General features: G+C 45.5%; 1 protein-coding gene across 2 annotated transcripts in view; it reads right to left on the bottom strand.

The window, feature by feature from the left end:
• Positions 1-17,410, bottom strand: part of PRRX1 (paired related homeobox 1) — a 74,106-nt gene extending 56,696 nt beyond the window's left edge. For both annotated transcript variants that reach the window (XM_027613333.2, XM_027613334.2), the window contains exon 1: positions 16,128-17,410. In XM_027613333.2, the coding sequence (XP_027469134.1) occupies positions 16,128-16,368 (241 nt within the window). In that variant the 5' untranslated portion in view covers positions 16,369-17,410. The remainder of the gene's footprint in view (positions 1-16,127) is intronic.
• Positions 17,411-18,363: the final 953 nt, after the last annotated feature.

Consider the following 18,363-nt stretch of genomic DNA (forward strand, 5'->3'; position numbering starts at 1 on the left):
CACCAATGGGGTTCCAGTGATGTCATAAACCACTAGAGCAAAGTTCATGTCACCAAAGTATCCCAGATGGGCTTCGAGGCCTGTTACTCAGCAGTGGTCTCTGCTGCAGAGACTGCTCCAGAGAAGCCTTTCCCCTTGGTCTTTGGCCCTTCTCATCTCTGCAAGGGCCCTCCATTCTTGTTCTCTTCCTCTGAGCTTTCTAAAGTCCACTAACCCTGCTTTTCCAAATGATGTTTAATGAGTTAAATGGCCTGTCATTTAAAAGGCTATTTCTATCCTTCCTCCCTTCCCCCTGCACACACTCTTTGGACAACAATCTATGAATTACATATACTTCATTAGGAAAAAAAGCTTAATATTTAACAGAAAATCCATTTAGGACAAAAGCATTGGAGCATACCTTAAAAGGAGATATTTCAGATGTAACTTGAGTATGTGTCAAGCCTAGTACCCTACTAATGGGATAAATTTGTCTTCAAACATGGCAAAGTTAGAAAAGTAACGCTGAAATTTCAAATAAAACTTTCTCACAGCCAGTATCTGAAAAAGACGGTAAATGAAAACTTGGTGGCCCCACCCAAAGGCTCCTGAATTAAAATTCTAGGAGTGGAGTCCAGCAATCTGTGTTTTTGCAACCCTCCAGGTGATTCTGGAGGGTTTGAGAACCACTGGTCTATAACTAATGCAACCCAAGGTGGAGTCTGGCCTTGGCTTCCACTTGGTAATTCAGGACCTTATCCATCTGAAAATTCCACCCAAGAGTTTCTGCAGGCCCTCAGGGGGTGCCTCCTGCATGTTGATGAATAGTCTATTCAGTTACCATGTGACATCCAACATTTTTCCTCTGTAGTATGAGTTGATGAAGTTACGCAGAACCTCATAAACTCATGCTTCAGGGTTTTGTTTAGAAGACACCGAGATCCATCCTACTCATTGAATGGTTTTTAATAAAATTCTATATGCTGGCAAAAAAAAAATGGCCTTTTCAAACTGTGTATAAAATAAGTAAGCAAAATTGCATAAATAGAAAAACTGTACTTTATCAACCATAGACAGGAAGGAAGGACTTTGTAAAAAAGAAAAGAGATACAAAATACTGAACTATACCTTCCTAAATGTGGCATACTTTTCATCTAAAAACATACTTAAAACTGAAGTTAAATTGCAAATAATAGTATCTGTGTGATAGACTGCCCTCTGTTTGGCACATGTTTTTTCTTCCAGAATAAGAGCTAAGAAAACAATCACCTAAAATTAGTCATAGTTAGGATTTTTACAACCTTCAGTAATCACCTTAAATATCTTTTCCTTTTTTTTTTTTTTCATGTGAAGCACTTACAACAGTGCCAGGCACCTAGAATGCTTCATGCATTCTTTACTCAATAACTGCTTATTGAGTAATTTACAATATGAAAAGCACCATCAGTGCTCTGAAGTATAAAATATCTGCCTGTCTGCCCTTGTCTTCAAAACTTCATACACCTGGCTGAAGAGATAAAACCAACGCTTATAAGGGGAGAGTTTAATAACAATGGACCACACAGGACACAGGGGACGAAACACAAAGATATATCATTCAATGCCAATTACTATGAAAGAACTCAGTCTACATCTACATTTGCGAACTTGATGGTATATGAAAATCATCTGAGATAAAAATGCACGTGTTTGGGGGATTCCGTTTCCCTGGGTATGGATGGGGTCCTGGAATCTGCATTTCAAGACATTTCAGTTCATTCTGATGAAGACAAACCAGCATCACACTTTTAAGATCTACAGGATTCAAATATAAGCACAGTAGAGAAAGAATCAGATGATCTGTTATTTCTCTTTATCTCTTGCCTCTAAGTCGTTAGAAATGAACTGCACATAGGAGACACATAGAAGGAGGAAATGAAGTAAACAAGGACCAAAGACAAGTTTTCCTACACGAGGAAGGATTCCATGCTCTCTGAAGGAGAACATTAATCCAGCTCTCCACACCCCAGTTAGAGACTACATAATCCTGTAAAGCACACACAGCATTTTTAGCAAACACATACATACTTTTCCATATGTCAGAACTGGTACTGCTGACAGGTCTGTGTTCCTAATATCCAACTAATACCCACGGAGCATGCTTAGATGTTTTGCTTCTCTTTGCATAAAGCACGGGGTAAACTGCTTCTCTAGACCCGCACAGAAGTCATGCAACAAACTCGTCCAATCGCCTCACCCACAGTGACCCATTTTCTCCACATGTACCACAGGTGATGCTCATCTGTTACCAAAGAATGCCAAGGAGACTTAATCGTCAATCGCTTGGCAACAAAATAAAGAGTCTTGGATGCTTTATGATATAGAAATGCAGTCTGTATGTCTTCTAGGTTTATCAAATTTCAAAGCAATACATATGAAAGCAGGTCACATACCAAACTGGGGAACAGAATGTTTATCTTCTTCAACTGGTTAGGAAACCCAAGTTGGCACAAGAATGGCAACTTTATGTATGATCACAATTAGCAGGGCAAGTATTATTCATGTCTAAAAAATTAAATAAACCCCAAAGAAGTCTCAGAGGAGCGGTAAGCCGGTGCAATGTCAGAGACATACTACAGAAAAAATTCAACATGGTGGTCTCCAGGAAACTTAGTGGCTGGGTGAGGTCTGGGATAAGAAGTCTTGACATCTGATGTCCTAAGCTTATGTCATATACTCTCCATTAAATTCAGTGTCAAAATTGGAGAAGGGCATTTGTCTTCTTCAGTCACAGCACAGTTGGGTTGATGCATTGAAGCAAGTGGAAATATGAAAGGTTGGTGCCATCTCAGAGTTGAAGGAGATTCAGATTACTGGTTCATGCTAACGAGGAGAAGGGTGGCCTGAAGGAGGGGACCACAGTCAGGAACTTCTGAGCCAAACTCCCAGCTCTGCCAGGCACTCCTGGTGTGACTTATGCACGTCACTAGAAATCATAAGGCAGCAGTTCCTGACTGCAGATCAAAAACATCTGTCTACTTAGTCACTTGGTAAGTGACATGCTGTAAGAGCATGACTTTTGGAGTATGGGAATATTCCTAGTTTTAGTGACATTAAAATGGCCTCCAACATCGACTGGGAAACCACATTGAATATATGTCTGAGCCTGGAGTAAGTGACATTTGTTAGAGATGTTATGGAAGTGGGAGAGGAAAAGAGCAAACATTTACTTGCATGCCTTCAATGGGCCGGGAAGTAGAGTGTTGGAGTCTTTGTTCATGTTATCTCATTATTCCAAGCAACAAACCCGTGTAATAGCTATTAACTTGTCAGGTTTTTAAGTGAGGAAATCGAGACCCAGAGATTTATCTAAAGTCAACCAGTAAGCAAATTGTAGAATCATAACTTAGAACAGAATTCTCTAAATACAAAGTAAAATGCTTTGAAACCCCTGATGCCCTTAAATCTAAATTAAAGATTCTTGCTTTTTGACAGCTGGGGATAAATTTATGGAAACACATTCTTAGCTTTAAATTTTTGCTTGATAACATAATTTAGAAAAGTCTCCACTTGATTCCTATGGTATAATAATAAATTTGGCCCTTTATTCCTCACGTATGTTTGCAAATACAATACGTTTTTGGTCTGCTGCGTTCCCACGAGGAAGACAGGTACAGCAGTTACATGCCCACTTTATAACAAAGACTGTGAGCCAAAGGAAATAAAAGAGATTTGTGCAGCATGGTAATGTCCTGTGAAGTGGCATGCTGGTCTCCCTATTTCTAACTCAGCATTGTTTCACTAGACTATAATGCATCCACAAGAATTTGGTTGACATCAAAGATGATGGGATAGAATGAAAAAATAAATAAACAAAAAGGGATCAGGGAGGAAATATTCAAGTCACTTAACAGTAACTCCCTAAAACTCTCCAAACCAGTTTTCTTCTCTGTAAAATGAAAATGATTATGCTACCCCCACCTACTTCTTAGAACTGTTTTTATAAAACATAATAGCATTGGTATATGTTCTTGGAGTTTGTGAAGCAGTTTCATATTTTATGTCACTTTATTACTCATATTATTAATGTTATTAATTCTTTAAGACAAAGTAAGACATTAATTTATACAAGTAATCAGGGAAAAGAATTAAATCCTCCAGCAGTCTGAGTATATATAGTAATTCAGTTAAAATGATTGACTTTAAGGCTTATCCAGATACAGCTGGAATTTCCTGGCTGTTCAAGGTAGCCCTGATTCTCCAAACCAAAAAAATCCAAAACAGAGCCGAAAAAAAGATATTCTTACCACCCTGAGGAAGGAGAATGTTGGGGTAAAGGGGGATAAGAAAAGCATAAATTTAAATAGTGCTCCATATATTCTGAGTAAAAATGATCACGCCCAGAAAAATCTCTTCTTCCCTGAGGGAAACTAAGAACAGACTCGTAACAGTCAAGTGTGCAGTGATATTTTGTTCTGTTTCTCTTGTCAGAAGGGATTCAGCCTTTGAAATATGTGTAGCAAAACTGCAGATTTCAGTTTCATGATTAATGAACTAAATTACATTTTATTTCTTAAATGTGTTGAGGATTCATCCTGTGGTCTTCCCTCAAACTTGAGTAGAGCTGCTGAACAGCACATCTGGTTATAGGCAAGGAGCTCTCTGGGTGGTTCTCCTTCTTTCTTCCCTCAGAATCCTCAGAAATAGGCAATGCGGGGAACTGCAGAAACTTTTATTGGGCAAGTGTGGTTTTTTAATCCTTGAAAATCATGATTACTCTCTCTGTTCCCCCTTTCCCATGAGAGGGAGATCAATTACTACGATATATCGAATTCATAATTTAAAAATTTTGTTCCACACGATTTTACATCACTTGATAATACTTTCCCTAAAGAAAATATTTGCATTCATCAGGCAAATATTTTAACACCAACTTGCCTGGGAACGATTTTTAAATACACTTCATAAGAACAATTTATATTTTCTCTGCAATTATCACTTTAAATAAGGGCTGTGGCACTGTACCCTTTCATATATGGATAAATGCATTATTTTTTTTATTTTTGTAAGTGCTTCTCCTATCAAAATACACTACTGTGTGCTGTCACTAGTCTACCTGATCATCATTCTACAAGGTACAGAGAAATAAATGTTTTCCTCCTCCTTTTTTACAAAAGCATTTGTATGAGTTTTAAAACAGTGAAAATAAAAAAACCTTAAAAAGTCAAGATCCAGAGATCTACAATAACAGAAAATGTACAGTCCCTTAAGACATTTTCTCCCCAACAGTTTTATGGAGCTCTTCCTTACTAAAACTAATTTTTGGAGCAGTAGCTCTCCAACTGTGGTCCCGGACTGTCCTTTAAGTATTATGCAGGCTTTTCCAATTTCAAAAGGAGACATGTGCTCACGTCTAGGGAAGGTTCCCAGCTAGGACAAGCAGGAAAGAAAAAGAAACTGTTTACTCTGAAGGTCTTTACTGCTGGGAGTGGACCCACCGGAACCCGAGAACTCTGGGAAACGGCGGTGACGTCACAGCTCCCACAATCCTTGGGGAGGTGTTGTTTGTTGTTTGTGTGTTTGTTTAATTTTTCTGATAAGAGCAAGTGGGCTACATGTTTGTGTATTTTCTTAATTTGGGCTGAAACTCAATCTTTGAAAATGGGATGAAAAATTCCTCCGTTGATTTAAGAAAAATTGGTAATGGAGAATGTTAATATAAAAATTGTGTAAAAAATAAAAAGGAAATATTTTAACACCAAACTACAAACTGCGTCTGTTTCAGGGTAGTGAAATATGGGTGACTTTACTTTCCCATTTAAACTTTTTAATGTAAAATAATACATTTTCTAAAATGAGCATGTATTGCACTTTGGCATTATGCTTATATTAAAAAAAAAAATTACTCGCAGCTAGAAATTGCAAAAACAGCAGAACCACACTATACAAAAAAAGAAAAAGAAAAGAAAAAGAAGAAGATCTATTTAATTTGCTTACTGCAGCTTTACTATATACACTGTGGAATATGCCTCTCCCCTACTCCCTCCCCCCAAAATCTCTAATCTTAAGAAAATCCTCAAGGTTATATTAACAACCATAATATATTTAGAAAATAATTAAGCAATACTTGTAAAAGTGCTGATTATTTCTATAGTAAAAGCATCGAGGGAAGGGGTTTGCTTGGTCTAAAATGAAGCTGAACAAGCAGCAGAACCTTGAAAGGTAGCATGGGTGGGTTTGCAAAAAAGAGGTACAGAGCACGACATTTCCTATGAGAAGTCAGAGAAGCAGAAAGGGGACCAGAGGACATGGGGAAATGTCCTAGCCTAACTAGCATACTAGGGAAAAGTAGGGGAACAGTTCTCTTCTCTCTGTGAATGGCAGGTTGCTGGGACATGAATGGAAATATAGACTATAAAAGGTGATTAAGGAAAAAAAAAAAACCAGAACAAATAATTTGGTCCTGAGAGGGAGGCAAATCATGACAGACTTTTAACTCTAGGGAACAAACGGAGGGCTGCTGGAGGGGAGGCTGCATAAGGGGATAGGGTAACTGGGTAATGGGCGTTAATAAGGGCTTTTGATGAAATGAGCATCGGGTGCTGTGCAACTGATGAATCATTAAATTCTACCTCCGAAACTAATAATATAGTATATGTTAATTAAGTTGAATTTTTAAAAAGAATAAAAAGCAATTGTGAGTCCTAAAGAAGAGAGCCATGATTTTTAAAAAATGTGTTTGTAAAAGAATGCACTAGCATGTCACTAGTATTCATTCAGCAAATTTTCCTTGACTATCTATTACATCTGCGCTGTGCACCACCTACAGATAGGAGGACAAACATGGATTCTGGGAGACCCAGTTAGTTAGGAGGCTGGTACAGCAGTGCAGGTAAAATATCACAGATTTTTAAGAGGAGATGGGTTCAGGCGATTTTAGAAGGTAAACTTGTTGAGATTTGGACATGGACTGGACAGAGGTAGAAAGGAAGGAGTCAGGATGAGTCCGAAATTTCTGAGTTTTGCATCCCCCCGTGTTGTGATACAGAAAAACACGAAAAGCTGTAAGCGGATCAGATTGGGGAAAGGGAGCTCATTGGTGCCATGTTTTGTTGTTTCTGAGTCTGAAGCACTTCTGTCATGTTCACATGGAAATGTTGAATCGGTAGCTGCGCATATGGACCTGAAGTTCCAAGGGGGGCTGAGAAGCCATAACCTGGGAATCTTCAGTATGCAGATGGTTGCTGAGACGGTGAGCCCGGAGGAGATCTCCTAGGCAAATGGTGTAAAGTGGGAAGGGAAGCGGAGGGGACCCAGTGCTTTGGCAGATTCAAAAGGGGATCCACTAAAGATGGGGAGGTGATTCTATCACTTAAGCATTCACTGAGCCGAGGCAACAGTTTAACAGCTATCCCAGTGGTATAGGACTACTGTGATCCACACCGGTATTTAGGGAAGTAGACCTGGCAGAAAATGGAAAGAAAGTCACAATGTACATAATTCCTGAGTGTCACCTCCCACTTCTGGATTAATGACAGTAAGTTAATGCCCAGGTATAAAGGATTAGATTCAATACCTATTTCCATCGGAACTTTCAACTTATATGTATTCATGAGTTACCTGAAAAAGAAACAGAACAGTAACCAGCTCCCCAAACCTCTACTCCCAAGAAGTTTCTAAGTGGGCTATTATAAAACGAATTATCAGAGAGGAAAAATACATGAAAATGCTTCGTTGTGTTATATATATCATTGAGCTCAACGGCTCTCTCCTTTTCTGAGGATTCTAGAAAACAGCATTTAGGAGGCTTCCACGGCCTCTGGGCACCAGTTTTCTCGGCAGCACACATCTCTGGGACAGCCAGTCGGGGCACAGGGCATGCAAAGAAGACAAGGATGGTTGACAAAGGCAGGAGGCTGAACACTGATTCCTCCACCACCCACCAGGCCCAGGCCAAATCCTCCAAGCCCTTTGCACACTAGCATGAATTTGTGTGGGTAAATACAATGGAAACTTGAGCAAATGGGGTTGTCTATATATATCCAAAGTGCTGGCTAGGCCTTTCACTTTGCCCCATAGTCAAGCTGATTAAACTTAGCATATCCTGGCTCAAATTCTGATTGAGTCAGGCCCCTTGGCCTTTAAGTTGTATATCTGAATCTTCTTTGAAAAGATTTGGCCTCCTCATATATATTTAGAGTACTGGGAGAGCGCCCATCTGTTTTTATGCTTATTTATAACTACACCACCTTCCAGCACTGTGAGGTCCTTTAAAATATAATGACATGACTGATGATGAGAAATTAAGTGAATGGGGTGAATGTTCTTGCTCTCAGACAAACGTTTGTGGGAATGCAATTTCCCTTGCAGCTCTGGCCTGGCACTTCTGTTTCTAGTGAACACCCAAGCTCAGATGATCTTGGAAGGTATGTATTAACCACCAGCTCTACTAAGAAGACAAAGTATTCATTCTGCGAGTTTGTTGCTCCCACTGTTGCCTTGCCTTGTTGACCTCCAAATTCAGGGTGTGGTAGGGAGAGAAGTAGAAAATCCCAAGATTTACAGAAGAGGGTTAAGAATTTTCCTCATATGTCCTGTAAATCACTTGAAACTCTTGCCCAAAAAGGGAGGATGAGTGGAAGCCACTGTATTAGCTACTCCCCACACAAGACTTGGGGTAGCTATTGTCCTTCCTTTGAAGGAAAGAGGGTATCCCTAAGCCCAGGGCCTAACTCTAGGATGGCCAGGGTCTGCCCTATGTGAAGACTGGGGTCCTATGAGGGTGGATGTCTGCAGCCGCTCCTAACATGCCACGCTCTAGCTCTCCAATCTACCCCTCTTTCTTCAAGCACCCGGAGTTTATATGCAGAAATGTCTCGCCCACCTCCACAGAGACAAACGTTCTCCTTCCCAGGCACCATCCCTAGCACCCACTGACCCAGGGTCATCTAGTCCCACTGGGGAGTACAAGCAGAGCGCCCCTCCCCGTTCCTGCTCACCCTGGAATTCTGAGCACCCTCATTTCAAAGGCAAGCCTGCGAGCTATCTCCATGTTTCTGTTAAAATGCGTGTCTAGCATATATTTATGCAGTCCCTGGGGTGTCTTCATGACATTGATATTTCCTATCTTTTGCTACTTGCATAGAAGGGTCTTCCAGCGTGTCGCTCTCCTGCCAGAGTCCCAAGTTTTCTGAAGGCAGGGTAGGTCCCGCCCAGGCCTAGGAGGAATGCGCCCCCTTTCGGCAGGAGAAGGCAAGCAGAGGCGCGTCTGGCAAAGCTTGCGGGTACATTCCACCCTGCCGAGAATTGCGCCTCAGTGTCCTTGATCTGGGAGGACGAGGGCTGAGGTGGGGAAGGGGTGTTTGCATCTTTGTTCCAGTCGGGATGGAGGACATTAAAATCTAAGATACTGTCGAGTTCTGCTTTGAAAGTTAAATTTTTCTTCTTCACTGAATTTCTGTATTAACTCTTCCCTACTCCCTCCCTCCTCCTACCCCGCAAAATGGTGAGATTCCATGAGAGCCTGCTATTCAGACCGAGTGCGATCTCTATTTCTGCACAGAAGTTTCGGTATAGTCTCTCCTTGCCCGCCCCTGAAGACCATTTCCAATCACTTGCAAATAGCTCCAGGCAGACAAAATAGGAACCAGAGGACCTGTCCATGTTCTTTCTAATAACTCGAATCTTGGGTATTCAAATTAATACACATTTTTCAAATTCATTCCTCATTTGAAGCTGAGTCTGGGGAAATCACCAGCGGCAAAAATAAGCTTCAAAGTTCTTGGGAATTAGGGCTCTCTCATTCCGTGGTGCAGCAAAGGGGCTGGGACATCCATTACCGGAGGACTGAATTCTGGTCATGACTTTATTCCTATATCTGAGAACTTGCAGGAGCAGGAGAATCCTTAAGATTCTGATTGTCCTTGGACTCTCCTGAGAGGTTGTGTGTGCGATTGATTTGTTCTGACAAGTTTTCTTTATTTTCTCTCATAAAATTTCCTCAACCAACCACTGTTTGTGTTTTGTTCCCCACCTTGCTCTTAAAGTGACTACTGCCCTTGTACTCGTCTTCCCAGATATTTTTTTTTTCAAGAAAAGTGGCTCCAGGACAAATGAAATGTAGTGATTTTTTAAAAGTCTAAATCTAAAATCGATAATTCACAATTTTCTGTACAACTACTTCTGTAAGGCTGCCTCACTAAATTAGACAAATGACCACGACAAGAATCTTCTAATATTCGGACCAGGGTGGAGACATCTTACTCAAAAAGTTCTACAGGTGGAAAACAAACCCGCTAACCCCCAAACACCAAAGACTGTCTCTCCTCAGATATCTTGGCAATGTATCTCCGCATTTATTGACTTAATAAGAAACAGCATTTAGAGAAAGGAGGTTGTGGCAGTTTGTCGATACTGTTTTTCTATTTGAGATCGTTTTTAATTGAGTGTTGTTAGCCTGCTCATCAAGCTATTTGAATTTACAAGAATCCAAAGTCTTGTGAATAAATATTAATGCTGTCGACATAGACATCCTCTTTGTATTGTTGAAAGGGAAGTTAAAGGACACCAAACCTGTGGGGGTGGTACTGGGCCCTGCATCAAATTAAAACAGAATTTGAAGCAGAGCACCTAATCAGATTACAATGGCATGGACTCACAGGTAGTTCTGTAGATGTTTGGACACCAAGTGGACACGGGAAGTTAGTCCCTTATCCAAATATTTCCTGTAAATATCTAATCTCTAGCTCAGAGGAACACTCCAAGAATCCTCTTGATCCACCTTACGAATTGGCTTGAATAAAGGATGCTGAGCACCCAAGTTTTACTTTTTCGTCGGGGTGGAGTTCTTCCCCAAGAAACTCTTCTACCCCTTGCAAAAAAAAAGAAAAAGAAAAGAAAGAAAGAAAGAAAGAAAAACGCAAGTCTTATCTCCTTCTCTATAAATACTACTCCCCCGATTAAAAAAAAAAGTACTTCCTATGGCTTCTTCTAACTCCATCTCTCAAAGAACAAAAAATAAATAGATTTTCTCAGAACCATTGAAAGCTGACCCCACCAGGAACAGGAGACACGCAGGGATCGCCGTGCACACGCGGCGAGCACAGGCTTGCAACACCCCTGTCCCCGAGCCCCCGGCGCCCCTGTGAAGGAGCAGAGTTCTCCTGGAGCTAGTGGCCTGCTTCTTTGGCGTGCCCTGCTGAAGGAGGGAGCAGGTAAACAGGGTATGATAGGAGAGGAATTGTAAAAGAAACATCTTTTAAAATAAAAATCAAATAGACCTCTAGTTGAAAATCTACAGATAATCATTTAAAAGTGAAAAAGGGCCTCGAAGGTGGCTGCTGGCCGGGAGGGCCGTTCAAAACATCAGAGTGGATCGGAGCCAGTGGAGTAGGAAGGTATCCTTGGTTCTGAAGCTGCTGGAGTTTTATCGCAGGGGAGGGGTGTGTGTGACATCTTGTTGGTTTGGAGATGATTTATTCACTCCTGCTGTAAAATCTAAAATGAGGCCCCTGGGAAGAGGAAGGAACTGCCGGGCTCCGTGTGATCCACGGCTGCCCGCCTGACGCTCCTATGTTCTGACCTAAGCATGTGGGGGACCGTTAAAGCCGCTATGCCAAAATGCACGGCTGCGTGACACCTAAGGTGTGGCAGGGCACTCCGGAGTCTTGGAAAGGGCTCCATCAGGGAAATGAAGGGGAGGCAGGGGCTCACATCCTCTAGAGTTGGGTGATCTGGAGCCCCAGAGAGTATTGGCTGCCTGGGGCCTCCTACTAATGCAGACCCAGATCCCTGACCTTCACACTCCAAGCTGCCCTTCTACACCAGGAGGGTGGGAGTCACCAGACTGTCCATTTTTTCCAAAATATGAAGAGGAGGCCATCCAGTGCCCTGCTCCTGCCTGTAAGATAAACAAGATTTACCACCTCTTCTCTGAACTTGACATGCAACCGTGGGGACTCAGTGACCTACCTTGATCCTGGATTTCACTGCCTCCTATAAAGAGAAAAAACTTCCAGGCTACCCTTAAAATGATATATTTCGTTGGCTCCCCTTGAATCAAGATAATTGAGGCCCAAATTCAGAGTCCCAGCACCGGCTCCGGGGCCCCAGGGTTGTGCTGCAGAAATTCCTGGCGCCCTAGGTGTTACAAAAGATGAAACTCCGGGGAAATTGATATTCTGAGGTGTATTCCAACTAGGGAGCACCCTAGAGAATGTTCCCGCTCCCCCGGGCTTACCTCTGGGGTGGTGGTGGGGGGGGAGTTGGCGGAGCTGGGCCAGAGGAGTGTGGAGGGAGGATTGGGCGGGCAATTCCATCGCGCCGCGTTTACACCTCTCCCTTTGTGACAAATCGATTTCCCGCGCCACTGTTCTGCATTTGCAACCCGCCGAGGCCCGGGGCCCAGCTGCACCCCGGTGCACACTTAGTACCGGCTTGGGAGTGTGTGCGTGTGTGCACGCGTGTCTAATTGACTTTCCGTCTACCTTTTTATGACTACATGTGTTTCCAACAAAAGGTCTTATTAGGACAATCTGGTTTCACTAATTTAGAGGTTGGGAACGTGGAAGGCAGGCGCCTTTTTTTTTTTTTTTTTAAGAGTTTGCTGAAGTTCAGATTAAGAAATGACAGCGGGATGCACCGTCCTCCTAGGAGTAGGTCTGCCTATTTTTATGACCTGTTCCTCTTTCCTCTCCTTGGCTTACCCTGTTCTACCCCCCTTCACACTCCACACTCCCCCATTAGCCACCGGATTCCTAACTGTTAAAGAACCATTTCTTTTAAACACTCAAGGCATCTGAATCCAGAAGTCTGAGACATTTACTGGGCTGGGAAAATGAGTAAAAGGGAAAAGGGATCATTCTACAGAGAGCAAAGTGGAACGAACATCAGCCAAGGGGGAAACAGAATTGTGGTGAGGGAGATCAGCAAGAAGCTCTCGCTTTTGACCATGCTAAGGTCAGCCCAGGTGGTAATTGGAAAATTTGCAGGATTAGTGTAGATGGAACCTGTTTTATTAATTTCAGCTGAAAAGAAAATTTAGGAAGGACACGTTTCCATATAGCTGGAAGAGTAAACTATGTCTTTTATGTGTTTCCCGTCTCTTCCAAAGGAGATTATGGTTTCCCCCCCTGGGATAGACTCCCAGCAGGCTGCAAGGGGCACCTGATTCTTGGTGTGGTTCTCTGCCCCTTTCAGGCTCGGAGCCCCGCATTAGCCCCGCATTAGTCCTGATGCCTGAAAACTCCTCTCCTGTCTGATTCACAGTCAGAGCCTCACGGTCCACTGCAGACTGGAAGCCTAGCAGGGCCCACCGGTCCTCACTCAAGTAGCTCAAAACAGCTCCCTCCGCAACCCCTGATGGGGGACCCGAGGACTAAGGACAAGGATCCTCCTGGACACTATCACCCCACTTACCAGACCTTCCTATTCTCATCTCAGAGATGATTGAGGAGGTTGAGGAAACATTGCTTCTAAAAGCAACAACTATCTGTTAGAATAGGCCCCAGCCATCTCAAGAAAGCAAGGCCTATCGTGTTTCTCTGCCACTTTCAGAAACCCAAGTGTCGGTCACTCTGTCCCCATCAACTCGGTCTGCATTTTCTGCTACCTCCTTCCGAACTGTCTGTCGACCATCCTTCCTTAAGCACCCTCTTCTGGGCTGGTATCCTAACTTCAATTTCCTTTCTGGGCCCACTCCCCACTAGGCCTCCTTACTCCTTGCAACTCAGAGATGTGTGTGCTCCAGAATGCAGCGGGCAGGTACCTGGAGGTTTCACCCCCTTCCCTTGGGACATACGGTCCCCAACTTCACCCACTGCCCTTTTTGTGTCCTCGAGCACCAGGGCATACACCACGTGCACTGTGCAACCTCAGCCACACCAGGCCTGAGTCTCACAGGAGTCAACCCTGGATCGCCTCCCCGCCACCGCGGGCCACCTCTGCCTCAGCTTCAGGGGTGCTTCTCAGCCGGCCTCCATAGCCCAGTGTCCTTCCATTCACACTAGAAGGCCACCATGAACTCCGAGCTCCCTTCTGGTGGCGTCCCCTTGGAGCCAGAGGGCAGGAATGGTCGGCGTCCCTCCAGCCCTGTAGTATCTCACGCCCACGGGGCGGCGCCGGCTGCGGGCTAGCTGTGGCCACCGGCCTTGGGCCTACTTTTCACATCCCTCTGCTTGTTTTAGGGGTAAAGAAACACTGGCTGTTCTCTCCCGCCCCACCCTGGTCCTTTACGCAGCAGTTTCTTCATGACCCTGTTTTCTGTTGTGGGTGCAGACTCCAGTTTTCTGAACAGTGATAAATGTTGCAATTAATAATTAACCATGGCGAAACAAGACCAGCAGAAGGTGCAGAAATCAGTGAAGCTGGGTGTTAGGCACTTGGAGATTCCGAACACTATTCTCCCTATGCTTTGCATATTTAAATTTTCCCTAGTAAAATGTTTACAAGCAATCACATTATTTCGCTGTGCACTTTCCTGGAGTTCAAAGTGTCTACGCAAACAATTAACCCATGCTGCAGTATGAACAACGCCCCCCACCCCGCGCCCGGAGCACCAATATCTTCAACAAGGAAGCCTCTGCGTCTGTGCCCAGCCATTACCTGGGGCTTGGGGACAACAGGTCTTCATTCCTCCGAACTGGCCGCCTTTCTTTAGTGACAGACCAGGCCAGATTACTCTCAGTCTAAATTCCCCATCGCCTTCTGCCTCTGGGAAGGCAGAAGTCCACTAGGGTGGACTGACCCCAGTTCGATTTTGGTTAAAAACAAAAACAAAAACAAAAACACCCTGAGGGGATTCTAGGTCTGTACCAAGGAAACTGGGCAAGGGGCAGGCGGACTGCCAGAGAGAGGGGCTCTCCTTGCCGCCTGTTTCATTGAGGCATGCTGGGTTACCACTGCTTTGCCAGGGCCTTGCATCCAGCTGTTTCTGGGTCCTGTTTGCTTTGTCTATCTATTTCCTGAGAGTCTGATATTGGCAATTTTTTTTCAAATGATGGCGTGCCGGCGGGGTCTCGTTTCCAGAGGTTCCAAATTTGAACAAAATAACAATCTACAAATAATGAAATGGAAAAGAATTTGCCTCGTTTAAAAGACTTCCAGCCAAGTTCAGACTCTTGAAATCTCAAGGAGAAAATACCAAGCCCCATGTCACCTGGGATGATTCAGGTGACAGGTCTGTTAGAGACTCCAGAACGTATGGATACACTTGGAGTCACCTTTTAAGGCACGGTTAATAACGCCAGGCGAGATTTCCATGGGGGCGCGATATCAGCCGGGAAGGATGGGAAAGGGAGAATGCATGGACTTTTCCGGAGGTCTTAGGGCCAATAGGGAGAGCTCGTCGAATGTGACACCAGGGTCCGCACTGGAGCCCGCACTTCCCCCGCGCATCTCTCTTGTGCGGGACGGAGCGGGGCGGGAGCTCGGGTTTCACCCCAAAGGACACTCCCTTTGCTTCGCCCGAGTCTTCCCGAGGCACAGGCCTTTGATTCTGCCGGGGGTCTCAAACCCATCTGCAGGTGGAGGGCGGAAACAGCAGAGGACAGAGAGCAGCTTGGCTGCTGGGGCTGGGCGCTCCAGCGCGGCCCCTCCCGCACACCCCGGCCTTCGGAGCCCTCGCTCGGTGTGCCGCGGGAGTCGCGCGGGTCTCGCTACTGTGCGCGGTGCCCTCCGCCTCTCCTCCTGCCTGCGCCCGAACCCACACTCGCGACGCGGGAGAAGCCCTCCCGACCCAACTAGGCATTTTTAATCCGCTGCATTCCCAAACAGGACAGGCTCCCCGACTTTACACCCCTCTGCGACATTTTCCCTGCCAGCCCGGTTGTCCCGCATGCAGGAAGACCTGGCAGCCGTGCTCGCCGGGGACTGAGGGGCAGCCCAGTCGGCTTCGGCGAGAGTCCGCGGAGGACAGAGTCCCCAACCCCGATTTCAGGGCCTCCGGGCCTCCCTACAGCGCCCGCCCGGGCTGCACTCGCCCGGGCAAATCCCTCCTTTCATCATCCTTTCCTCCCTGTCTGTGACTGACTGGCCCTTCCTCCGGCCACTGCCACCACCTCTCCTGGCCCCCGACTTTCTCCCCCTGGTCCGGGCGGGCTCCAGGCGCCCAGCGGGTACCCTGGCACCCGGTCCCGGACAGACACTCCCGCGGGCATTCGTCCCTCACTCACTGTCCTGCTGTGGGGTGTCGCTGCCGCTGGTGAGTCCCGGCGACTCCAGTAGGCTTCGGCCGGCCTCGCCCACGCTCTCGTCCGCCTGCGCCGCCACCATGTCCCCGGCTTCCTCCAGGTCTAGCAGGTGACTGACGGAGAAGTTCTTTTTCGCCTGCAGGGTGTCGAGGTTGCCCGGGCTGTCCAAGCGGCCGCCCAGCGCCGGTTGCCGCTCCAGAACGTGCCCGTAGCTGGAGGTCATGGTCTCCCCCTCCGATCCCACCCACCCCCCTCTTCCCGCTCGAATCAACACCAAACGCTGTGGGCGCGAGGGGGGAGAGGAGCCGAGTGGGGAAAAGAGAGGGGGGAGTGGAGAGAGAGAGAGAGAGAGAGAGGGAGACAGAGAGAGAGAGAGAGAAGGAGGGGAAGGACAAAAAAAAATTGGAAAGAGGGCGGGGGACCCCCTTCTGCAGAGCAGAGCGTTCTGCACCAACAGCCTTCGAAAGCCTCAGTTGCTTTCCTGAGGCCAAGTCCGGCGCGGTCCAAGGAGATAATCCACACCAAAAAATAAAATTAAAAAGTCACCCTATGTTCAAGTCAGGAGCAAAAAAAAAAAAAAAAAAAAAAAAAAATTCCTTCCAGCTCTCCAAAAGCGTCCACACGCACACACTAAAAATAATAATAAGGGGGAGAAAGGAAAGGGGAGGCCAGCAGGGCGGGGGAGTTAGGCAAACAGAAGAAGAGAGAAGAAGGGGTGGGAGAGAAGAATCAAAGTGTTTTTTTTTTTCAAGGTTAAAAAAGTTATTCCCAGGCAAGAGTTCAAGCACCAACAGAAGAAGGCTTGTTCCAGCTTTAAAACATCTTCAAGAAAACGTGTTCCCCCTCTCTGCACTCCTGTGGATTCTCAGGAGTGACTAAAGTTTCAGGAGGAGAGGGTGATGTCTTGCAGATGTATTGGAGAGCAGGATTCTCACTTTACTTTTCGTAAGAAGGAAAAAAAAAGGGCTTCAAGAGTCCGAAGGAGGGTGGTGGTGGGTTTCCCCCCTTTCCCTTCTCGCTCTCCCCCTCTTCTTGCTGAGCTCCTTTTTCCTTCTCAGTTGGATCAAGAAGCTCTCTGGCACTTCAAAAGGCACAAACTGGCATGCAGAGGAGGCTTTGTAGGGAATACAAGAAAATTGGAGACCCCTGGGAGGGCAGATCTCGACTTAATAGGAGCCTGTAATTACGTGGCAAAGCCTTTGTGCGGTGCCTGACGTTTTACAGACCCCCTTTCTCCATCACAATCTCCTTCTTCCTCCTTTCCCTCGGACCAAAAAACAGTCTGATTAAGAAAACCCCCTTTGCCAACATCTGAGCCAGAGAGAAAGAGAGAGGGAGGGAGCAAGAGAGGGAGGAGGGAGCGAAAAGGGAGGGAAGAGAAAGCGAGAGAGCCCCTTTGGATTTTTAAAGTAAAGGTCTAATTATCATTCCCCTGCAATAGTATCACGGGGAGAAAAGACAAACTGAAACCCACAGTCACTTCAAACGGGCTGATTATTTTGCTTGGGCATTAACTCCTCCAGATTTGTTTAAGATCCTGTTGGAAAATCTCATTTGCATGTTTTGATAACAGCTGCGGGGAAACTTGTTGGAAAAAATCCACAACTATCTCAATCAAATTTTCTTCTCTCTGCTCTTTTTTTTTTTTTTTTTTTTTTTTTTTAGCGTTTCCTGCAGTTCTAACTGTTTTGGGGTGGGGGTGGGGGAGTGTCTGAGAGAGAACGAAGGAGAGAGTAAGCAAATTAAGGCTATGTTTGGCTCCGTAGAGACAGCCTATTAAATAATGTAATAAAATAACAGGAACGATAATAATGGGAGGCTCTCCCACGCTCTTCCGCGAACCAAAGGCAGGTTAAGGGAGATCTAGAAGGCGCCGAATCGATTTGAGTCTCTCGCGCCGCTCGGAATCCCGGGGCCAAGGCAGTAGGAAATTTACATATTTATTTAGCTGGAGGAAAAGACTCAAGGACCGTAGCATAATTGCTCCCTCCTCCCCCCACTCTGGCCAATTTCGTAACCTCTTCCTTGCGGCCAAGGTCGCTTCCCTAGGCGACAACGCTAAGCCGGGAGGGTCGCGTTGCCCAGATGAGAAGGAGGCAGGGGCATTCCTGGAGCGAGGGCCCGGGCTAGGGTCCTGCGCAGTTCAGGGTCCTACCCGGGTGCCTGGGCAGGCGGGGGAGGGGGCGTAGGAGGAAGGACAGGGAGGGATAGAAGAACC

The sequence above is a fragment of the Zalophus californianus genome, chromosome 10, assembly GCF_009762305.2.
Source record: "Zalophus californianus isolate mZalCal1 chromosome 10, mZalCal1.pri.v2, whole genome shotgun sequence".
Lineage (NCBI taxonomy): Eukaryota > Metazoa > Chordata > Mammalia > Carnivora > Otariidae > Zalophus > Zalophus californianus.